Below are 18,409 nucleotides of genomic sequence, written 5' to 3'. Positions count from 1 at the left end.
TCCAAACAGATTCTGACACTGTGGCTTTAAACATCTGCTGATACCTGATATTAAGTGATACCAGAGACAGAAAACAGCATTTATTTCATTTAAACTAAAATAAAATAAGACAAAACTGCTCCAAATGACTTAAACCAATGGTCCCCAACCACCGGGCCGGGCCATTACGCATTTGCTGCCCGGGCCGCACAAAAACAGTAAATAGTTTATCAGTGAGTCATCTTCTCCGACGTAACTTTCGCCCGTCCCTCATGACGCGCTAATAAGCTCGTCCGTAGATGTATAATGAAAATCCTGATAGGAAATCGCTGATATAACGGCAGGTTTACTATATCTGTGCTAGATCTGCTCTTGTCTCCGCGATGTTTCACGTATAACACATCAGACACGACGCCCAAAAGTAGAGCCACAAGCGAGTGAAAATGAGCCAAAACAAAAGTCTTTGGAGAGGTTTTTTAACAAAGGGGAAAAGGACAAGTGAAGAGGAGACTACGACCTCCAAGAAAAAGAAAGATCAATTTAACAGACAACACCAGGAGTCCTACTTAAAATATGTGTTTGTCGAGGTAATGAAACTTTCAAAACTGCTTTGGCACATGGAGACACCTGGGATTAAAAGATAAGATTTAGAGTTTACTGAAAGAAACAAACGTGAGCGAGAAGGAAAGAAGAAACTTGTTGTATTTTTTATGCACTTATTTTTGCCACATTTATCTGCCACGCGTAGAGGGCCGGTCCGTGAAAATAAAACCTACATTATTCTGGTCTGTGGTGCAAAAAAAGGTTGGAGACCCCTGACTTAAACTGTCCTGTTACATCGATGTATTTGTCCAGGATATCGACTGGACCGCACGAGGCGATATTGAAATTTTGTGTTGCGATTATCAGGGCGAAAATAACTGCGTTTAAGTTGCTGACAGTTTAAAAATATTACAGATATGATTCATTAAAATGTTTATGTTATGATTAAGTTCCGTGTTTAAACAGCTTTTATATAACTGTACGTTGCTTTCAGTGAAAAAAACTACGATCTAGAGGAGAACTTTATGGAAAAGCAGGGCCGTCGACAGAAATTTGGGGGCTCGGGGCAAGAAGCTTCACATGGGCCCCCCTCGAATACAAATTAATTTAAGAGGGTCCAATTCTGAGCCCCTAAGACCTGCCTTATACTCACAGCGTAATAGTAAATAGTAACACGTGTTCATGATTTACCTGTAAAGGCCGGCCGTCCTCTGAGCCAATCATGTTCCTCCATTCCATGAGCGATCGCTGCAGAGTGTCCGACCCCGTCTCCCAAAGCCGCACGTATCCCCCCATGTCCACGGTGAACACGCCCCCGGAGTCCAGCGACGCCAGCAGCACGTCAGACTCCGACACTTTGGACAGCCAGTTTGTGTACGGAGACACGGACATGGACCTGCAGGGGGCGCAGTCGGGTCAGAGCGGGGGGAAGGCGAGTTTATGATTCAAAGGGTTTCACGGAATTAGAAAGATGTTAAAATCACAATACAGCAAAAGAAAATATAAATCATCATTATTAAGAGATAAATGCAGAATAAAACTCAGTCACATTCACAGATAAACAGAAAATAATGTCAAAGTCGAGGCCTGAGTCACATCTTCAGGAAGAATGTTACAGGTTTGAGCTGCACAAAACTCAAACACTGATTCACCATGTTTGGTCCTGGCTTAGTCCTGGTTTAGTCCTGGTTTAGTCCTGGTTTAGTACTAGTTTAGTTCTGGTTTTGTCATGGTTTAGTCAAGGTTTAGTCCAGGTTTAGTCCTGGTTTAGTCCTAGTTTAGTCCTGATTTAGTACTTGTTTTGTCCTGGTTTAGTCCAGGTTTAGTACTAGTTTAGTACTGGTTTAGTCCTGGTTTAGTCCTGGTTTAGTCCTGGCTTAGTCCTGGCTTAGTCCTGGTTTAGTCCTGGTTTAGTCCTGGTTCAGTCCTGGTTTAATCCTGGTTTAGTCCTGGTTTAGTCCTGGTTTAGTCCTGGTTTAGTCCTGGCTTAGTCCTGGTTTAGTCCTGGCTTAGTCCTGGCTTAGTCCTGGTTTAGTCCTGGTTTAGTCCTGGTTTAGTCCAGGTTTAGTCCAGGTTTAGTCCAGGTTTAGTCCTGGTTTAGTTCATGTTTAGTCCTGGTTTAGCCCTGGTTTAGCCCTGGTTTAGCCCTGGTTTAGCCCTGGTTTAGACCTAGTTCAGTCCTGGTTTAGTCCTGGTTTATTCCAGTAGTCACCGCCATCGTCCTTCAAGTTGTATTTTTTTACGTGGAGCTGCCAGAGCAAATAAGCCTTATCTATAGGGACCACAGAGCTGTTTTCCAGTTTTACACAAATCATCTACTTTATATCAGAGTTTAGCGGCAAAACTTGTCCCAAATTCTCCATTAAAATGAACGAAATTACCACTTAACTGGAAGTGCCATCACAAACAAAGCGGCGTTTGGAAGCATTTACGACAAAAGTGGATGCGGCCGAATAAGATCAATAGTTCAAACTGACGTGCATGTTATTATTTTTACAGTTAATCAATATAAATAAATAAACTAGAGTCTAGGCCGGTTCAGTTAGTTCACTGTAGCACTTCAGAAGTCTAGACATTACAATTTTTATTCCTTTTTTTTTTTTTTATTTCAATAGGTTCTTTTTCCAGACCAAGTTTTCGTTTGTTTTCATCCCTGACAGTTTGGACTGCTCACTAGCGCCTCAGAGTGTCCGGTCAGCTGATTTAAAGCAGGACGACAGCGCCATCTGCAGTCCGACTCCCTCAAAACTGTATCCCAGGGGTGAGAGAACCACATTATGGACTGGGACAGAGGACAACAAGGAATCGAAATGCAGAAACGCACCAACGGGACTTTGAACCGGGACGAAGGGGCCTTTTTTACTCTCACACACCTGGGATACTGTGCTGTAATTTGCCTGCAGGGGGTGCTGTTGTCCTGCCTAGACTCTTTATTTATTTATTTTTATTGATTAACTGTAAAAATAATAACATGTACTTCTTCTGTAAGAGTCTTAACTATTGACTTTTTTTTTTAGCCCCGCCCACTTTTAACCTCTAAATTCTCCCAAACCCGTTCATTTCAACGAAGCCCAAACTGTCAGGGATGAAAACAAACTAAACCTTAGTCTGGAAAAATAATCTATTGAAAAAAATAACGAGGAAAAACAGATGAACTTCACTGGACTGTTGACATTCCTGCTGAAACGTGCGCTGCAGTTCCACTTTTCTCCACTAACATGCGCTATTGTCCCTCATTTAGAACACAGTCTGACAGAGAGACATAAACACAGACATGATTTTCACCTTGGGACGGGAATATATTTCAGTTTTTTGGAGTTCAAGTCGACCACTTCCAAATAAGCTGCTGTCAACGGCGGAGTGACGTCTGCGGGGTGAGACAGAAGTTAGCGGAAACGGCTAATTACGTTTACAAAAGCGGATACGCCGTTTAAAATCGTAACCTTTGGGGTAGATTTCCTTCAGTGGGACCTTGTTGGGTGGAAGGGCGCGGACGACTTGGTTGTGGGACAGCAGGGTCACGCAGTTGTTCCTTTTGGGCGAACTGGACCTGAGACCTCCTTTGAAGAACATCTGACCTCCACCGTCGCCGCTTTTCATCTGAGACAAGTCCACGGGTCGATTGAAGCTATAGACCTCGTTTGGGGACTGGAACAGAAAGAATAAACTCACAAATACGTAATAAAACACGGTAGGATGATAAAAATTGAAGAAAACTTGCCATTAAGTCAGGGAACCCGACGATGATCCGAGCGAAGGAGCCGGTGTCGGCCAGAACGCGATTGGGAGAAACTATCTTCTGGTCTAGAGCGGCGCTGAGGTTTTCGTTGGGGAGTTGTGCGTTTGAAAGGACCTGAGGTGTAGAGATGTCGGCTGGAACGATTCAACGATTATATTTAAAATAATAATAAGAGACGACAACAACAACAACGATTCTATAATGAGACAAGAACATCGATAATTCACCGTTTCCTCATCGCAAACAAACCTGGAGGTGTGTTTTTTCTGTTTCTGAACCAGGACTGAACCAGGATTAAACCAGGACTGAACCAGGACTAAATCAGGACTGAACCAGGACTGAACCAGGACTAAACCAGGATTAAACCAGGACTGAACCAGGACTGAACCAGGACTGAACCAGGACTGAACCAGGATTAAACCAGGATTAAACCAGAACTAAACCGGGACTGAACCGGAACTAAACCGGGACTAAACCGGGACTGAACCAGGACTGAACCAGGACTAAACCAGGATTAAACCGGAACTAAACCGGGACTGAACCGGGACTAAAGCAGGACTAAAGCAGGACTAAACTGGGACTGAACTGGGACTGAACTGGGACTAAACCAGGACTAAACCAGGACTAAACCGGGACTGAACCGGGACTAAACCAGGACTAAACCAGGACTAAACCAGGACTAAACCAGGACTAAACCAGGACTGAACCAGGACTGAACCAGGACTGAAGCGGGACTAAACCGGGACTGAACCGGGACTAAACCAGGACTAAAGCAGGACTAAAGCAGGACTAAACCGGGACTGAACCGGGACTGAACCGGGACTAAACCAGGACTAAACCGGGACTAAACCGGGACTGAACCGGGACTAAAGCAGGACTAAACCAGGACTAAACCAGGACTAAACCAGGACTAAACCAGGACTAAACCAGGATTAAACCGGAACTAAACCGGGACTGAACCGGGACTAAAGCAGGACTAAAGCAGGATTAAACCAGGACTAAAGCAGGACTAAAGCAGGACTAAAGCAGGACTAAAGCAGGACTAAACCAGGACTAAACCAGGTCTAAACATGGAGATCTCAAACATGTGCGAGTGAAACAAACACAACTCCAGGTGTGTTTTTGATGCATTATAACTCGTCTTAAACCTCACAGCACACAGAGTCCATTTTGTGTCGTACCGCCCCTTTAACGACGTGCACGGTGTTTACCTGCGCTGACCCCGTGACCCGAGCTCACGGCGTCCTCACTGACGCTGTGGAGCTGACACACGCTCGACGCTTCGGCCGCCATGTGCAAGGGTTTGGTCAGGAGAAACTTTCTGTTAAGTTCAAAAATGACGTATTTGATTATTTCGTTTCAATCCTGAACCTGAAACGAGCCGCGTTTGTCGTCTCACTTGTTGCTGTCGCTCTCCATCAGTAACCACCGATCCTCCGCCACCAAGTGAACAGACTTGAGGTTAATGGGAAGAGAGATGGAGTGTAATCGTCCCTCCAGCACGTCCAACACATCGAGCTGGTTACTTCAAACAACACGGAAACACGTAATAAACACACGCGTCAAAACGTCAAAGCGCAAACTGGACGCTCGTGTTTCTTACCCGTCTTCTTTGTAAAACAGAAGCCAGTTTTTATGGGCAAATTCACAGCACATTTTATTTACCCCCTGAAATTTTCAAACAAGAAAAATAAACAACTTAATACAGACGGTTCATCTATATATGTTGAATTTATTTTTATTTCTTAGGCTTTATTTCGTCGCTCACCTGCTGCTCTTTACTGCTGCTCCACCAATGGGAGGCTCTGGCGTTGGGCTGGTCACTGTCCGGAGACAACTGGAGGCGTCGCACTGCCCCCGTGACCATGTCGACGTGAAGCACGGTGTTGCTCTGGAATGTGGGAAAAAATCAACGAGTTAAAGACATTTTCTGTGATTTTTAGCAGTGTAATAAGTTTGAAAAAGTGCCGTCGTCAAGGTGTTTCATTATAAAACATGAAAATATCTTCAAATCCACTGACTGCACTTTCAAAAGGTAAACTTGTATTGGGTTTTTTCTAGAAATTTGGATCTAATAATGGACTCAGATTTTAACTTTAACAGCCACATCAAATCAATAACATCTGCAGCTTTTTATCTTCAAAAAACATTGCAAAAATCAAAGGTTTACTGTCTAAACCAGATTTAGAGAGACTTAATTATGTGTTTGTCTCCAGTAGGTTAGACGACTGTAACGGCCCGCTCAAAACCAAACCAGGACTAAAGCAGGACTAAAGCAGGACTAAAGCAGGACTAAAGCAGGACTAAAGCAGGACTAAACCAGGACTAAAGCAGGACTGAACCAGGACTAAAGCAGGACTAAAGCAGGACTGAACCAGGGCTAAACCAGGACTACATCAGGACTAAACCAGGACTAAACCTGGAATAAAACAGGACTAAACCAGGACTAAACCAGGACTACATCAGGACTAAAGCAGGACTAAAGCAGGACTAAAGCAGGACTAAAGCAGGACTAAAGCAGGACTAAACCAGGACTAAAGTTGGACTAAACCAGAACTAAACCAGGACTAAACATGGTGAATCAGCATTAGAGTTTTCTGCAGCTAAAACCTGTAACATTCTTCCTGTAGATGTGACACAGGCCTCTACAATATTTAAATCCAGGCTCAAACGGTTCTGTTTATCTGTGCATGTGAATGGCTTTTAATGCAAATTTTATGCTGATTATTTATGTTTTGATTTGTTGAATTGTGACTTTAAGCCTTTCTTATTCTGTAAACCACTTTGAATGACTTATTACCAATCGTTCTACACAAATAAACTTGCTTTTCCTAATTCAGTTGTTTAAAAAAAAAACAACCAATCTGTCCACAAAGCTCTGTAAGGACGCCCCCTTGTGGCTGCATTTTGTACGTTTGTTCCCTCCTCATTACAACTTGTCAGAGAGAAATACATAAAAACAACTCACTATCACTTCAAGTATAACATTTCCAGTTGTTGACTTGAGCGAGCAGCACCAAACGATGCTCAGGCTGTTTGACGCATTAAGCTTCTTGTCCGATCGTGTTTTATGAGAAAGAGCCACAGGGGAGCCCATCTCGGCCCCGTCTGCCCTCCTTCGCTCTAATAGTTTCCTTATGGTCTCTCATTCCTGCCGTACACACTACAGCCTGTATACCACTTCAAGTATTCGCAGAAGGCAAGCCCCGTTTCCTGATGCTAAACATAAACTAGCATAGAGCACATGTGTCAGGGCACGTGGCTGTCGCACACAGACCGATGTGCTGACAGTGTGATGATCACTAAACACGGCCTCTGATCTGCACCAGGCACGGGGCGAAGTGTTCTGTTGTGATTGATGATTATATCATTGCTGACAGTTTAAAAATCTTCTGGACGTGTATAATTCTAATTTTAATGTTATGAATAAGTTGCATGTACATCTCCCACATGTTAGAGTCATTTGAAACGTCACACACTCTGAGGACGTCAGGGACCGGACTCCTGCTGGTGCCCAGAGTCAGGACTAAAGCAGGACTAAAGCAGGACTAAACATGGACTAAAGCAGGACTAAAGCAGGACTAAAGCAGGACTAAAGCAGGACTAAACATGGACTAAACTTGGACTAAAGCAGGACTAAAGCAGGACTAAAGCAGGACTAAAGCAGGACTAAAGCAGGACTAAACATGGACTAAACATGGACTAAACTTGGACTAAAGCAGGACTAAAGTAGGACTAAAGCAGGACTAAACCAGGACTAAACCAGGACTAAAGCAGGACTAAACATGGACTAAACATGGACTAAACATGGACTAAAGCAGGACTAAAGCAGGACTAAACATGGACTAAAGCAGGACTAAAGCAGGACTAAAGCAGGACTAAAGCAGGACTAAAGCAGGACTAAAGCAGGACTAAAGCAGGACTAAAGCAGGACTAAACATGGACTAAAGCAGGACTAAAGCAGGACTAAACATGGACTAAAGCAGGACTAAAGCAGGACTAAAGCAGGACTAAACATGGACTAAACATGGACTAAACATGGACTAAAGCAGGACTAAACATGGGCTAAACCAGGACTAAAGCAGGACTAAAGCAGGACTAAACCAGGACTAAACCAGGACTAAACCAGGACTAAAGCAGGACTAAAGCAGGACTAAAGCAGGACTAAACCAGGACTAAACATGGACTAAAGCAGGACTAAAGCAGGACTAAACATGGACTAAAGCAGGACTAAAGCAGGACTAAAGCAGGACTAAACATGGACTAAAGCAGGACTAAAGCAGGACTAAAGCAGGACTAAAGCAGGACTAAACATGGACTAAACCAGGACTAAACCAGGACTAAAGCAGGACTAAAGCAGGACTAAAGCAGGACTAAAGCAGGACTAAACATGGACTAAACCAGGACTAAAGTAGGACTAAAGCAGGACTAAAGCAGGACTAAAGTAGGACTAAACATGGACTAAACATGGACTAAACATGGACTAAACATGGACTAAACATGGACTAAACATGGACTAAACATGGACTAAACATGGACTAAACATGGACTAAACATGGACTAAAGCAGGACTAAACCAGGACTAAACATGGACTAAACGTGGACTAAACCAGGACTAAAGCAGGACTAAACATGGACTAAAGCAGGACTAAACCAGGACTAAACATGGACTAAACATGGACTAAACATGGACTAAACATGGACTAAAACAAGAGGACAACAGGACTAAACCAGGACTAAACCGGGACTAAAGCAGGACTAAACATGGGCTAAACCAGGACTAAAGCAGGACTAAACCAGGACTATACTTGGACTAAAGCAGGACTAAAGCAGGACTAAACATCGACTAAAACAAGAGGACAACAGAACTAAACCAGGACTAAACCATCAAATTAACCAGCACTAAAGTAGGACTAAACCAGGAGGAAAACAGGAGGAAAACAGGAGGAAAACAGAACTAAACCAGGACTGAAATAGGACTAAAACCTGGAACTTTCTTCCTGACAATGTGACTCAGGCCTCGACTTTGACATCATTTAAATTCAGGCTCAAACTGTTCTCTTTATCTGTGAATATGACTGAAAGGGTTTTATTCTGCCTCTTCTCTCTTAATGTCTATTTTACGATAATTATTTATGTTTTGATTTGTTTTATTATGATTTTAATGTCTTTCTTATTCTGTAAAGTTCTTTGAATTACTTTGTGGACCAACTGAGCTATACAAATAGCCTTGCCTTGCCTTGCGCGTCCTTTCCATCACCATAAACGATATTATTTAACGTTCCATCCTTAATTTACATGAACAGAAACATCTTAAACCTCTATATATAGACGCCTTGTATTCTGCGCGTTCCCAGGAAGACCAGTGAACTATGAATGAACCTGTATCGTCTGGACCTCTTCATTTTGAGCTGGACGTAACGCATTCCATCACAAAGGTATTTTTAGAAATGCTCCTCTCGCCTAATACGCAGCAGCTGTACAACTGTTTGTTTGGACGGATCGCGAACATTCATTGTCTTTGTTCTTACACTTTGCAGTTCAAACGCCGAGGTCGTTAAGGGTTAAATGGATTACTCTGGAGAGAAACAGCTGCTAACTACACATATCTGTCAACGCCAATGTGTAGAACAACTTAAAGGGCGTATATATTACACAAAATGGACTCTTGTGTGGTTAAAGTCGCTGTTACTTCCTCCAAAACATACCTGGAGTTGTGCATAGAACCTTTAAAATGAATTATATTTGTGCTGACCTGTTCTTCGTGCAGTACGACCTGTCCATCCAGAGGACTTCCCAGAGGAGCGACAGTGACAAACGGCTGCCAGACTCCGCTGATGGTCCTGGGGAACACGTCGTACAGCTCCATGCAGTGGATCGTGTCTCCCTGCTCCTTCATCGAGAACAGGGACACCGGATTACACGTGGCCACATACAGCACGTCTGTACGGGGGGAACGGAGAGGAAGTGTACGTATTATTATCACAGCTTTATCACAGAATTGTACAGTACGTGACGTTAAATCAGACGTATTGTGCTTGTGTCGACACCCGTGGATCATTATGTTAGAATTTGCACATTTTAAGTCGCGATATTCGTCTAAAACAACTTAATAAGAGGTGAAAACAGGTGTAGAATCACTCCAAATACAAGTTCAAGAGCGTAAATGAGAACTAGAACGTGGTTAAAAGCTCTGAAAAGTCCATTTTGCAGAATAGGTCTGATTCAAAGCAGTATTATCCAATGTTGTGTTGTGTTTTTGCTGTGTGTGTACCATCGCTGGACGTAACATCGCAAATTATGTTGACTTCATTCATGGGAAGTTGCCAGTGGGCTTTTTCTTCTGTAAAGCTCAGGGCTCGGCTTTCTTGTCGGTTGCAAGGATAACCCTGAACACGCAGAAACACGGGGCCCTGGAAAGACACGAGCGTTTGGAGGATCTGCGGTTCATAAAGTGCACGTTTATCAATCAATCAATCAAACTTTATTTGTATAGCACGTTACAACAGCAAAAACTGAACCAAAGTGCCTTTAAAGTGCATTAAAATGTAAAAACAACAACAAAAATTCTATATACAAAACAACAAACAATAAAAACAGTCATTAGCTGAAGGCAGTTGTGAACAAATGAGTCTTTAGTTTTGGCTTTAAACAGAGACAAAGTAGTAACCGAGCGTAACTCTAGGGGTAAAGAGTTCCAAAGTCTGGGACCAGCCACAGAAAATGAACGGTCACCCCACTGTTTCCTTGCTCGCAAAGATATGAAGGTGCGAGACCGTGCAGAGCTTTAAAAACAAAGATTAAAAGTTTTAAAATCAATCCTGAAACGAACTGGGAGCCAATGGAGGGAGCACGGAACACGGGTAATGTGACTATGTTTGCGAGTATTTGTCAGAAGTCGTTTAGTATTTACTTTTATAATACACAACAGAGTCAAGACTTTACATCCAGGAACCGCTCACACATTCACACACAGGAGTACACAGACGTTGGGGGGGGCGAGGTGGGGTTAAGTGTCTTGCCCAAGGACACAACGACAGAATTCATGCGTGGGAGCTGGAATTGCACCGTCAGCCTGTGGGTCTGTAGATCCGACCACTTAACCAAATTATGTTTTTTAGGTCGAGAGTGGGATTCGAACCGTCAACCTTCTGCTCGGTTGACAAATTTGCTTTTCTATGATCTATTCCAGTGCTCCGTAGCGTCGTACAGTTTCCAGCATAGACTGTATAAAGAAGTGCAGTCAAATGAAGCTCATCGAGGCTAACGGTTATAGCGGCTAATTTGGAGCAGAGTTGCACATTGGGAATTCCGATCACGAGTATCATAGCAACCAAAGAGCCAATCCGGAGCGAGGTTCTTAAAGGTAACGCCCCTTCCTGCCCACACCACTGGTTGAGCAGGGAGCGAGCGCTTAGCAACGCTGTCGATCAAACCTGTTGCTAACGCTAGCGGGAGTGACCTCAGGGAAAGATGGCGCCTGATTTGTCCGTTTTTAATGTTCATATCTTGATTTACAGACACAATAGTGGAATAAAAAAACGGTGGATCATGTAGAGGGTTAATACGAACATTTAAGACCACAATTTTTCAATGTAAAGTGACTTGGAGAATCGATGGAGCGCGCACATGCTCACTTCCTGTTTGGAACGCGGCGGCTAGCAGGTTAGCTACGTCCATTTATATAAACAGTCTATGTTTTCCAGTGACAGTTCTGTGGCGTTACCTTGATGTCAATGGGACGAGTCTCAGTTGGACACAGCATTTTGCGGCGAGCGTTGACCCCCTGGCCGATGGTCCAGTATCCGGTCATCTTTACCTCGGGAAGCGGCAACCTGTGAACCACAAAGAAGAAGAAGTCACAACCTTTTAAGAATGGCTAAAGTTCATTAAAGGTTGTGCAACATATGTTTAAATCCTGATCTTCCCTTAACACTTTACATATTTTGTATTTCCCTTTCTTGAGCCGGATTGTACTTTAGTTTAAAGGGACAATATTGGACTATTTTCTGATCTGTTCTAATGTCGTTTCCTCGTCACAAACAGACCTGGAGTTGTGTTTTGTTGTTTCATTCACACTTGTTTAAACACACAAACTCTGCATATTTAGGCTGAGTTCGTCTCTCAAACTGAAAACACTCCGTTCCACCTTGTGATGTCATCATGTGGGGATACAGGAAGTGCTCCGCTGTGTTTTTAAACTCCACACACCTTCATTTCTAGAATCATTTGGATCATTTCAGCCGATCTGGAATTGCCAATCTACTATTGAACTATGGGGAAAAAAGAGCTGTTCACTTGAAAACTGCCACTTCATGACATCACGAGGTGGAACAGAGCATTTTGAGGTTTGGAGATGTACAGAATAATAATAAAGTGTTACGAAAACATGTGTGAATGGAACAAAACACAACTCCAGGTCTGTTTTTGAGGACGTTAACAACATTATAACCCGACTTAAAGCTCACAAGAGTCACTTTTACGTAATACGGGACCTTTAAAGCGTCTACTACATAATGACGTAATACCTTGTTGCCGTGACGACAACGAAATGTAAGGAAAAGACACGAAATTAGCAAGTTTATCCATTTTTCTGAAACAAACTAGAGTGTGTGTGTGTGTGTGTAGGGGGGAGAAGTGAGCCGTTTGTGTAAATCTTGTGTGAAGCTTGTTATGTCTAACCAAAAGTGAACTGGATTACCCATGAATCATTGCTGGCTCGCGGTTACAGCGTTATTGCCTACAGGTGTGGTGAGATGCAACTTCAAAAACTGCAAACCAAAAAGGAGCTGGACCTGAGGAGGTTTTCAGGGTGGCCGGTTGTGCACACGTAAATATTTTTATGAACGTATACACAAAAGACACGTAAGTAAAACTGTTTTTTTTTTTGGTTTTTTTTGGTTGCTATGTCTAAAAATGGAACTCCCTGAGCAGAAATACTTGCTTTTATGCGTTAAAGATGATTATGTGGTTAAAGCAAAGGCCTTTTTAAACTGTTCAAGATGAGTCCCAGTAAACACAGATATTATGGAAGGAAATTACTTGTTTCTTGCTCCCAGGGTTAGACTCGTATTTATGGATTTAGAAAGATTTATAATAAAACCACAGGAGACACAAGAAACAAATACTTTCCTTTATTAAAACAAACTGTACAATTGCATTTAAAACTGAAATTAAAAATGTAATGAGGTATAGTTACTCAAACTGAAAACGTACACATTTATATGAGGTAATTTGTTAAGTAAAAATACTAACATGATGCAGTAGTCACAGTAAAGTATAAGGCAAATGTCCAAATATGTACCAGATTTCATTTATATGTTCTTATAGTTAATAATTAAAGATCATATATTGCACAAAAGTGACTCTTGTGAGCTTTAAGTCGGGTTATAATGTTGTTAACGTCCTCAAAAACAGACCTGGAGTTGTGTTTTGTTTCATTCACACACGTTTGAGTTACACTTTATTATTAGTCTCCACCACTGCATGACATCACAAGGTGGAACAGAGTGTTTTCTGTTTGAGAGAAGAACTAAAAAGAGAAGCCCAAAACAAAACACAACTCCACGTATGTTTTTGATGAGGAAAACATTACAATTAGATCAGAAAATAGTGTAATACGAGCTCTTTAACTAAGCATTAAACAAGGAGGAGCTGTGCAGTTCCTCCGTGACGTGAGCTGAGAACGCGTAGCTCCGCCGTGTTTAATGCTGTTGCCACGGTTACGAACTAAAACTTGTCACCTGTGATAGTGAAAAGCCTGTTCACCGTCTGAAATAACTCAAATCTGAGACATTTACAGTGTTTTAAACGAAGCTAGTCCCTACATTCGACTCAGAATAGTTGAGTATTGTCGGATTTCGTGTGCGTTACGTAGAATTAACACTTTAGTCAGACATTAATTAAGTAATTCTAACTGATCGTGGTATAAAGGCTGTGTCCGAACATCCACCCCAGCCCCTGACCCCTCGTTCGCTCCACAGCCCCGCCCTCTTTAGCAAACTCTATACTAGGGATGCGACAATAAGCGATAACATTGTTCGCCGCGATAAAAAGGGTCGACAATAATCATTCGTAGGACCTTTTATATAATCGTAATAATAATCACCAACAAAGATCATCGCCGTCGTATCACCAGAATGACCAAAAAAAACTAACGAGTCGACTGGGGGGATAAAGCGGCGCGTTGTCCCGGGGTTTAGGGGCCTAGAATTGGACTCTCTTCCTATTAATTTGTATTATAGGGGGGCCCCATGTGAGACTCTAGCCCCGGGCCCCCAAATAATCAGTTCACGGCCCTGCTCATCCAGAATATTCTCCGATAGATTGTAGTTTTTTTTCACTGATGACGAAGTAAAATACTATGGGACTAAAACATGGGACTTACTCATATTTTAAACTGTCAGCTGCGTCCAACATTATCGTTATATAATCGTTAATCGCAATTATTTTGGCCATTATAATCCTCAATCGTGACAATAAATTTCAATATCGTCCCATGTCTACTCTATAAAGACTCATTCACTCATTCCGCGAATCAGACGCTCAGCTCGCTATGCTCAGGTCACGCGCCGTCTGGGTGGAAAAAAAAAAAAGTCTAAAAGCTAAACTCTGATAAAACTTTATATTTACTTTACTTAACTTCATTTATGACAGAAATCAAGTTGTGTTTTGTTTCATTCACACACGTTTGAGTAATCCTTATTATTACTCTGTCTACATCTCCAAAGCTCAAAAGGTTCTACCGCTGCATGACATCACAAAGTGGAACGGCGTGTTTTCAGTGTGAGAGAAGAACTCAGCCTAAAACAAAATGAAAACGAAACGAAACTGGGGACTGGCACAAGTATTTATGGACTAATTTCAATCATACAAGTTTTTGTCGAGATGAATATCACGTAACTGGACCAGATTTTAAATATTTTTTGTGAGAGATGTGTAAATTCTCGCTTTGTTAGCAGCTCGTGCTAAGGTAAACGGCTAACGCTAGCAACTTTACACAGCGACTGTTTATTTCAGAGTGTTTTATTCATAAACCAGCGCTTCTATCCGCTTCATTCAGTCGTGTTGTGTCCAGTTAAACACCTGTCACTGCCCGCTGTTGTTTTCCCGACTCTTGCAATGCATTGTGGGCTGTGCTGACCGCTCTAGTGACGACTGACGCCCACTACTTTTCAAGGCACATTAAGGGAAATTTTAAGTGCACTATTTTCTTACTAACTGCACATTCAGCTAAAAATGGCACGTACCCCTGTAGGAAATAGCGTGGACATTCGGACACATAACTATTTAACTTTAACACAATATAATAATTTAAATTGCAAGTACATTTTAAATTTGAGCTGCTTAATAACTATGATTAGAGTAGAACTGTGGCTTATGCATAAACTGTTAAACTTCATCTTAAAATACATGATAAAATATGTTTTATTTATGTTTGCATATGAAAAAAGCTGAGTGTCACAGCGTGTGTCATGGGCCCCCTCGTTCCCCTGGTGTCCCCTGGTGCCCCCTTGTTCCCCTGGTGCCCCCTTGTTCCCCTGGTGCCCCCTCGTCTCCCTGCGCCCCCTTGTTCCCCTGGCGCCCCCCCGTTCCCCTCGTTCCCCTAGCGCCCCTCGTTCCCCTGGCGCCCCCTCGTTCCCCTGGCGCCCCCTCATTCCCCCGGTGCCTCCTCGTTCCCCTGGCGCCCCCTCGTTCCCCTCATTCCCGTGGCGCCCCCTCGTTCCCCTGGTGCCCCCTCGTTCCCCTCATGCCCTTCGTTCCCCTGGCGCCCCCTCGTTCCCCTTGTTCCCCTGGTGCCCCCTCGTTCCCCTGGTGCCCCCTCGTTCCCCTGGTGCCCCCTCGTTCCCCTGGCGCCCCCTCGTTCCCCTGGCGCCCCCTCGTTCCCCTGGCGCCCCCTCGTTCCCGTGGTGCCCCCTCGTTCCCCTCATTCCCCTGATGCCCCTCGTTCCCCTGGCGCCCCCTCGTTCCCCTGGCGCCCCCTCGTTCCCCTGGCACCCCCTCGTTCCCCTGGCGCCCCCTCATTCCCCTCATGCCCCTCGTTCCCCTGGCGCCCCCTCGTTCCCCTGGCGCCCCCTCGTTCCCCTGGCGCCCCCTCGTTCCCCTGGCACCCCCTCGTTCCCGTAGCGCCCCCTCGTTCCCCTGGCGCCCCCTCGTTCCCCTTGTTCCCCTGGCGCCCCCTCATTCCCCTCATGCCCCTCGTTCCCCTCATGCCCCTCGTTCCCCTGCCGCCCCCTCGTTCCCATGGCGCCCCCTCGTTCCCCTGGCGCCCCCTCGTTCCCCTGGCGGCCCCTCGTTCCCCTGGTGCCCCCTCGTTCCCCCGGCGCCCCCTCGTTCCCCCGGCGCCCCCTCGTTCCCCTGGCGCCCCCTCGTTCCCCTCGTTCCCCTGGCACCCCCTTGTTCCCCTGGCGCCCCCTCGTTCCCCTGGCGCCCCCTCATTCCCCTCATGCCCCTCGTTCCCCTCATGCCCCTCGTTCCCCTGCCGCCCCCTCGTTCCCATGGCGCCCCCTCGTTCCCATGGCGCCCCCTCATTCCCCTGGCGCCCCCTCGTTCCCCTGGCGGCCCCTCATTCCCCTGGTGCCCCCTCATTCCCCTGGTGCCCCCTCATTCCCCTGGTGCCCCCTCGTTCCCGTGGTGCCCCCTCGTTCCCCTGGCGCCCCCTCATTCCCCTGGTTCTTACTCCTTGGCCAGTTTGACGGAGCTGGGCTTGGCTCCGATGGGAATCCCGTGTTTGTGCAGCGCCTCGATCAGAACTTCTCTCATGTCTTTGTTGTAGGAGTCGAAGTCAAAGACGTTTCGCACCACATTAGCCAAACCCTCCTCTGGGAATTTCTAAAAGAACAATGGAAAGAAGTGTGTATTATAAAAACAGATTATTATTATTATTATTAACCATTACTGATGTGTTATCGCTTTTAACCAGGGGGAACTGACACACGAGGGGGTAGTTAAGTCAAATCAGCTAAATGGGAGATGGTTAGAGTTTTATATAGCACTTTTCCACGTTTAGACTGTATATATAAATGGATGTAGCTAACCTGCTAGCCGCCACACTCCAAATAGGAAGTACTTCTGGCTCCAATTCACTTTACATTGAAAAACTGTGTCCTCTCTCTGTAACTGCTGCTGTCAGACTCGTCATTTTGGCCTTAAAATGTTCAACCAATGATGTTTATGTCGATAGCGGGATTCGAACCGGCAATTAGCACTGTCACGATCACACATTTTGAAGCACGATATATTGTTATATAGAGAAAAATCACGATAAATGATAAAAATTAAACTACTTCAGACTTGCAAATAATTAAAAACGCTGAGCTGCAACAAAGAAAGAACCAGTGATCCTCAAATCTTGACGTATTACATTAAAAAATACCAGAAACCTCCCCACTATTGCAACAAAAATACGCACAAAAACAAATCATCCCTGTCACAATAACACATTTTGAAGTTTGATATATATCGCTGGAGTGAATATAGACGATAAACGATGATTTAAACCACAAAAAACTATTATGAATCTACAATATTGTTCAAAATCATGAGTTGCAAGAAATAAACAGCAGAATGAAACACTTTAGTCGTTAGTTTGAGTCTGTAATGAGTGAGACGAGTTATTAATTCAAACTTTCACGGCTTAAATCTGACCGTATAGCCACAGAATAACCCCAAATTACCCAGCAGTGCAAAGAAAATGTCCCCACGATAAAAACTGACCGCCAAAAATATTATTCCTTCTGACATATACTGAACAATAACCTTGAGATCAGTGGACAAACGCTCTACCGACTGAGCCACTGTCGCCCAATCAATGACCATTCTATGTTTAATTAATACGTTTTCTAATTTTACGGTCGAACTGTTCTAAAACTAGATAACCATGAACTTTATATGAGCTTGGAGCGAATCGTAATTGCGCTTCAAGATCTGTTTCTCGGCGATTTATTTACACTTAGAATCACATGATGAAGCTGCAAAAAAAATCAATACAATCTCATTCCCCCAAAACTAAAAACAGAAACGGGAGTATTGATCCGAGTCTCGCTCCAAATCAAGACTGTGTATATATAAATGGACGTAGCTAACCTGCTAGCCGCCACGTTCCAAACAGGAAGTGATCATGCGCACGCTTCTGGCTCCGTCGACTCTGGCTTCAATTCACTTTCTATTGAAAACGGCTGCTGTCAGACTCATCATTTTGGTCTTAAACGTTCGTATTAACCCGCTCTACATGATCCTAGTGTGTTTATTTCGCTATTGTGTCTGTAAATCAAGATATGAACATTAAAAACAGACAAATCAGGCGCCTTCTTTCCCGGAGATCACTCCCGCTAGCGTTAGCAACAGGTTTGATTGACAGCGTTGCTAAGCGCTCGCTCCCTGCTCAACCAGTGGCGTGGGCAGGAAGGGGCGTTACCTTTAAGAACCTCACTCTGGATTGGCTCTTTGGTTGCTATGATACTCGTGATCGGAATTCCCAATGTGCAACTCTGCTCCAAATTAGCCGCTATAACTGTTAGCCTCGATGAGTTCCACTTCTTTATACAGTCTACGCTCCAAATGCGATGTGAAATACCAATTAAGATCTACATTGACTTTTCCCCGTGTCCACAGCAGCAGTGTTTGATGACAGAACATCGCAGCCCGTGG

The 18,409-nt window shown here is 44.1% G+C and overlaps 1 protein-coding gene across 1 annotated transcript in view; it reads right to left on the bottom strand.

The window, feature by feature from the left end:
* The window catches only part of vwa8 (von Willebrand factor A domain containing 8), an 87,588-nt gene that overhangs the window by 31,979 nt on the left and 37,200 nt on the right, over nucleotides 1-18,409 (bottom strand). Inside the window, exons 26-37 of the mRNA XM_033986804.2 lie at nucleotides 16,440-16,591; nucleotides 11,487-11,595; nucleotides 10,035-10,173; nucleotides 9,516-9,703; nucleotides 5,529-5,651; nucleotides 5,364-5,428; nucleotides 5,160-5,285; nucleotides 4,972-5,081; nucleotides 3,743-3,894; nucleotides 3,465-3,669; nucleotides 3,307-3,388; nucleotides 1,213-1,417 (exon numbers count right to left, since the gene is read on the bottom strand). Coding sequence (XP_033842695.1) covers nucleotides 1,213-1,417; nucleotides 3,307-3,388; nucleotides 3,465-3,669; nucleotides 3,743-3,894; nucleotides 4,972-5,081; nucleotides 5,160-5,285; nucleotides 5,364-5,428; nucleotides 5,529-5,651; nucleotides 9,516-9,703; nucleotides 10,035-10,173; nucleotides 11,487-11,595; nucleotides 16,440-16,591 — 1,656 coding nt within the window. The remainder of the gene's footprint in view (nucleotides 1-1,212; nucleotides 1,418-3,306; nucleotides 3,389-3,464; nucleotides 3,670-3,742; nucleotides 3,895-4,971; nucleotides 5,082-5,159; nucleotides 5,286-5,363; nucleotides 5,429-5,528; nucleotides 5,652-9,515; nucleotides 9,704-10,034; nucleotides 10,174-11,486; nucleotides 11,596-16,439; nucleotides 16,592-18,409) is intronic.

Source organism: Periophthalmus magnuspinnatus, chromosome 21 (assembly GCF_009829125.3).
Source record: "Periophthalmus magnuspinnatus isolate fPerMag1 chromosome 21, fPerMag1.2.pri, whole genome shotgun sequence".
Taxonomy (NCBI): domain Eukaryota; kingdom Metazoa; phylum Chordata; class Actinopteri; order Gobiiformes; family Gobiidae; genus Periophthalmus; species Periophthalmus magnuspinnatus.
This window is presented reverse-complemented; position numbering and strand designations above follow the sequence as displayed.